This window comes from Podarcis cretensis (assembly GCF_951804945.1).
Source record: "Podarcis cretensis genome assembly, chromosome: 3".
NCBI lineage: Eukaryota > Metazoa > Chordata > Lepidosauria > Squamata > Lacertidae > Podarcis > Podarcis cretensis.
In genome coordinates this window covers 44,706,001-44,711,833 of record NC_137172.1, presented here as the reverse complement: position 1 = coordinate 44,711,833, position 5,833 = coordinate 44,706,001, and the positions used below count along the sequence as shown (strand labels likewise).

At 41.4% G+C, this 5,833-nt stretch overlaps 1 protein-coding gene across 1 annotated transcript; it reads left to right on the top strand.

Moving 5' to 3' along the window:
- Nucleotides 1-42: 42 nt before the first annotated feature.
- Nucleotides 43-4,895, top strand: COX20 (cytochrome c oxidase assembly factor COX20). The gene is made up of 4 exons (XM_079969587.1): nt 43-197; nt 2,142-2,256; nt 2,974-3,037; nt 4,084-4,895. The coding sequence occupies exons 1-4, from the start codon at nt 162-164 to the stop codon at nt 4,217-4,219; spliced, it is 351 nt and encodes a 116-aa protein (XP_079825713.1). The 5' UTR covers nt 43-161; the 3' UTR covers nt 4,220-4,895.
- The last annotated feature ends 938 nt before the right edge of the window (nt 4,896-5,833 follow it).

The following is a 5,833-nucleotide window of genomic DNA, read 5'->3' as shown; positions in this document are numbered from 1 at the left end:
GTGGGAGGGAGGAAAAACCCCGGGCGGACGGCAGAGACGGATGGGTAGAGCGGCCGCTTTCGTCTGTGCGAGAGGCCTCTCTGCGCAACTCAGGCTTTAGGGCTCTGTGGTTTAGCTGCGGCGGTTGGTCGGCCGGGAGAAGCCTGGCAAGCGGGGTTGTTATGGCGGGCGAGGAAGAGGTCGGGGACGCGGAGAAGGTAAATGAGCTGGGAGCGGAGGCAAGGCGCCGTCGGCGAGCTCCGCGGTGGCTGCTTAGGGCCTCCCTAGTGTTCGTGCGGACGGAGGAAGGGGCTGCGGCTTCTCTAACGGGAGCGGCTTCTGTGCCGTCAGAGCAGCGCGCAAACCGCCTTGACGTGACGAGGCTAGCAGGGCTCGTGGAGCCAAGTGTTGCCTCCCCAGCAGCGAACTCCCGGTAGCCGCGTAGCCTGTTTTCTGTTGGCCCTCCCCTTCCAGCAGGTACACTGCCTCTGAGCGTGGAAGCTCTAGTCAACCGTCGTGCCTTATCGCCCTGGTAGACCGCTCCTTCCCTAGGAAACCGAGCCTCGCTTCAAACCACTTAATGCCCGATATATTTCTGAGTCCACATAACGCGTCGCACGGCCATAAATGGACCATAATACTCGTTTTGTTTACTCAGGTTCCTTTGTCACAATCGCTGGCATTTCTTTTCTTTTTTTAAAATACTAATCATTTAAAATGGTTTTTAATCCTGCCTTCGAGGAAACCAGAGGGGTATACTGAAGACATGGCAACCGTAGCTCCAAAGAAATTTTGATCCTTTGTTTTATGCCCTGACCCTGAATGTTTGGGCAGACAAGTGAGGCTTTTGTAGCTGCAATCCAATGCACACTTACATGGAAAGAAGCCTCATTGCACTCAGTGAGTTTACTTCTGTGTAGATGTGTATAGGATTGTGCTATAAATGTAACCTTTGCTATTGGAAGAAAATGTTTTCCTTTAGAGCAGATGCATCTATAGACCTGCCACCTTGCTGCAACCAGAGTTGGAAGGTGGGGGAAAGAATTTTTCCTTCCATTGTTCCGGTACAGACCAATTTTGTGAGCATGTTGGGTGGAGGTGGGCAAAGCAGTCTATGGAAGCTTCAGATCCATGACTCCCAATACAACCACAAAATGCCATGTTTAGACCTGCACTGCTTGTGAGACATCTGCACTTTCCATTTTCCACAGGCATACCAAGAGGCCTCAACAGCTTAATGTTGTTTCAACTGGAAACTTCTCTCCAGCTGTACAACAGCGCTCACAGTTTCCTATTGCCGCCGCCCCCACCCCAGCAGGCCTTCAACTGGTTGTAGGATTGCAGCATGAACTTCTTTCCCCCCCCAAATACAGTGGTACCTCTACTTACGTTCACCTCCGGTTACGTATCCCTTACTAAATGCAAGTAAAATAAAAATGCCAAATTTAGAGCGCGCTTGTATTTTTAAAAGAATGGTGATGCAAAGTGGAAATTTGTATAGGATTTTCTTCCAATGCATCATATGGTGCTGAGAATTCAATAGAATCAGCATGCTCATACTCCTGTCAAAACTCCAGGAAAGATAGGAACCACTGCAATGTGGAGCCTTCCAACCCAGAAGGATGGCTCAGTGTCACTGATCAGTGCGTCAAATCCTGAGAAATTCAACAGGATCAATATGGTCATGCGGCACTATCTAAACTCAATTATCCCAAGGTATGGTCTGAAGGTATATGAGGCCACCATGAAGAAAGAGAGGTGGGATATCAAATGTAAAAAAATATACAAAAATCAAGCATGGCCTTTTATATACCACATTGGGAATGATTTTGCCTTCAGGTGGATGGTAGCTGCAAAAGATCAAGGTGATTTGATGCATGCTTTGTCCATTGGTATGAGAATGACAATGAGAATAACAGAATAACTTTTCAACAACTTCACCCCACCCCTTTAAAAAGCTACTGGAGAATAATGATAGTAAGATAAATTAGTTTCATGGTTGTGTCCTTTTCTTGTCCTTTTGGCCCAGTGGGAAAACTACATGCTCTTTTCTTTTTGCTTTACATCACTATTAGTGATCTACTGTACTAAATGCAGCACTTCAGAGGGTTCTGTACATAACCAATGCATTGTTTAATGTGATATATGTCATTTCTTTCAAGTCTTTTAAGCTACTGGGAATACTTGACGTCAGAAATGTCCCTTGTGCTCGAGAATCAGTGCTCTATGGCTCATTGGGTGGTCTAACTTTGGGTCTTGGACACTTTTTGGCAACTAGTAAGTAAAGGTTAATCTGCAGATATTTCTTTTTATATGTAATATTTTCTTTGTTTCCATTCTCTCTTCTGGTAATACTTTGCTCCATGCAGCAATTAATACATCGCAACAACTGACATAAAGTGTTGCTTGCTTCCTCTCTAAAACCCTTCCCGGCAAAGGTGTACATACAGTACAATCAGTCTCCAAAACATTACATACCAATTGTTCTTTAAACTTCTTAGCAGTTGGGGTATTCATAAGCATACCTCAGCTGCTGAGGATAATTAAGAGGGTTCTTTTCTCTTTTTTAATAATAGTTTTTATTATTTTCAATTAAAGGTAAAGGTAAACAATAATAGCCTCATTATAACAATACCGATTTATAAGAGGGTTCCTTTCTTTTGCAGCCAGTAGTTCTAGAATCTAGTCTTTGTCTTGTTCAACAGGCTGCATTTCCTCCTTTATTCACCTTTTGTCAAATTTTATGAGGTTAGTACATATGTCAAATTACCCCAAATTTTCTGTAGTTCATTCTGTTTAATGTGTTCTCTGATTGGTTTGTGCAACCATGGTATCATAAAGATTATGCAAAGCCAACTGTATCTTCAGAAATAGTTGGCTAAATACTTCTAAAATACGTTTCCTACATTGTTTTTCTGTTAGTTCCTTTTCTTCTTGTCCAGTTGTTATGTTGTCTACATAACTTACAAACAAACAAACTTCTTTTCTGCCTAGGCAGAGTGAGACGATCCTGTGACTTTGGAGTGGGAGGTTTTATCCTGACAACATTAGGATGTTGGTATGTATGTTTCTGAAATTCTCAGACTTGTGTTGAAGATGTGAGCGGATAGGCTTTGGGTGGATTCTTCCTACAACCCTAGGAGCCAACTCCTAGGAACCTATGTCCCTTTGCGCACCCCCTAAAATAATTGAGGGAACCAGGTCCCCCAAAGTTGATGGGCATTGCCATTCAAATGGTGTGTGCCACGCCTTATGAATAATTATGCAGCATGGGGCTTACCTGAGCCCACCCAGTATTTTACTCAAGTTGGCACCCCTGCCTACAACTCAGCACATGTAATCACACTAGTGTACCAGGCTATTCCTGAAAATATATGACTTATTTGCACCTTCTGCACCCTACTCCAGCTGTCCATTGCTTGGGAGGGGTGTTTAAATAATATGGTAGTACAGTTTAACAATCCAAATTCACATCCAATAACATCCAGTATCTTCACTGATGCAACTGAGAGATGGCAGACTCCAGTGTTGCATGAGTAGACTTGTTTCTGCAATGGAACATTGCTTTCATATCTCCCCCAAGTGCCTTCTCTCCCAAGCAGATATTGTGGGCATTGTTATTTTATTAAATTTGTATACTGCCCTTCATCCACAGATCTCAGGGTGGTTCACAACATAAAACGTTTTTTAAAAACCCAAAATAATAATGAGCAAAAAGACCAACCACCAATAAATCTCCCTCCCATAAGCACTTTTAAAAGGGTATAAGATGTTCATCAGCCGGAATGTGTTCACCTGTTGCTAAAGGTGCATAATGAAGGTGCATATAGTGGATTGAGAGGACGTGAGGAAGATGAAGTCCTATTGTGCAGGCAGAAGTCTGTTCTCTTTGTACAAAGCTTTAACTTTTCCCTATGTGCACATCTATTCCATATTTTTGTTTGCAGAACACAGTTACTTAAGAAAAAGTTGTGTAAAGCATTTCTATCTTCTTCAAAGTACAGGCTGGTTCAATACTATACCATTTGAATAAATACTGGGAGTTCTTATTCTCTAAAATAGGATGGGTATCATTCATTATTTTGTTGCCTTTTCTTTATTGAGGGTCTATTGTAGATACAATAATGCAAAACTAAGGATCCAGCAACGAATGGTTCAAGAAGGGATGAGAAAGAAAATTTTGTATGAAAGCACCCAGTTTGATCCAGAGAAAAAGAAAAGTGAAGAAAGCCGTTCTTGAAACAGCACTTGGTTGTGAACATTTCTAAGCATTTACGAGACATGGCTCATTTGCCGAGCATTAGGAAACAGTTCAGTTGACTGCCCTGAAGCGCCGAATTGTATTTTTCATTTATTCTCACTTTCAAATCAAGGGTGAAGCATATGTAATCTGATTTACTTTCCTTGGGGAAGGGGCAGTAGATGACACTTGATGTTTAACCCAGGATTCTAGAGCAGCACAAGGTAACCGTAATGCTTGTAACTTCTTCAGAATGTCTTAAACTAGTGTTGAGCTGGAAGCAATTTGAGTTTGCAAGATTGCTCAATAATGTTACAACTAATCTAAAGTTGCATACAAGCATCCTTTTCCTCAATAAAATATATGACTTGAATCAAGTTCTTTCATTAGAATACTGTTTGCGTTAAATTAAGCTAAAGGGAATTGTTCTAGGAAAGTACTCATTACCCTCTTTCTACTCCAGAGAAAAAGTTATGCAAGCTTTCTGCACTGAAATCATGTAAAAAAAACTTTTTTTTTTACAAAGCCTTTACTCAATTATATATATGGTAATTATAATAGCAAGCAATTCTGTTCGGTCTGTTTGATAATAGTGGTGGCTACTGTTTTCCATACCTTTGACCGCTTACCAGTTTTGTATGCTGCTTGTACAATAATAGAAGCATCCTTAATTACATTTGGCACCTATATTTCTGTTTAGCATTGCAAGTGCTCTTTGCAATATTGTGTAGAATTAATCAAAATAAATTTAAGAGCTAGGTGGGCGAGTAGAAATATACTTGAGAGCATTGTGCAATGTTTTTACTGTTAACCATTCTTTGTGCTGTAGAGGTCTACTCTTCAGGGGTGGGGTTTGTAAAAAGTTTGCCTCTTGTTGCTTTTGAGAATCCCTGCAACAAAATTATTTGTACAGATTGTCATCTAGGCCTAGCTTCCAAAGATAGCCCATTATGCTTTAAGAGTTTGTAAATGTATCCTGTTTTAGCAGTTCAACAAGTGATCTGGGTAATTACTTGTATAGGTTGAGTTTCATATTCATTAAGTGAACTTTAAAGAAGAATAAAGTTCAGTAGAAATGATTGTAAATAAATCCAAGCGATCATTTTATATCCCATGCTACTGTAATGGTGATGTAGTAAGATGTTGTGGTACTTTGCTCCTGAATGAAAATGCAGAACCAGAAAGATATTTGTTCTGATGGGCTTTCCTAGCTGGATGAATGGGTATCTAGTGCTAACTTACTGCCTAAAGTGGGGTTTACAGAACCCTGTGCCATTGCTAATAAGGCTTGCACAAAACAATTATACAGGTAACAGCATGCATAACAGTTGAAAGTGAACTTGATATGCTTACAAGTCTAACCAGAGGCGCTGCATAGACCTAATGCAGAAGAGCGATCTCTACATTAACATAGGATGTTTTAATGCAAGCAAAAAGCACACGCTCTTTTCCATGGCCTGTTTTCATTTCTAACATTCTCCTTTCCCTTCCTCCCCCACAACAAACACTCTGTGAGGTGAGTGGGGCTGAGAGACTTCAAAGAAGTGTGACTAGCCCAAGGTCACCCGGCAGCTGCATGTGGAGGAGCTGAGACGCGAACCCAGTTCCCCAGAT

Excerpts from the sequence above, each read along its gene's own strand:
- COX20 (XM_079969587.1), top strand. The coding sequence starts at position 162 with ATGGCGGGCGAGGAAGAGGTCGGGGACGCGGAGAAG. Across the intron at positions 2,257-2,973 it reads TGGACACTTTTTGGCAACTA|GCAGAGTGAGACGATCCTGT; the intron begins GTAAGTAAAGGT and ends TTTTCTGCCTAG. Across the intron at positions 3,038-4,083 it reads CTGACAACATTAGGATGTTG|GGTCTATTGTAGATACAATA; the intron begins GTATGTATGTTT and ends TTCTTTATTGAG.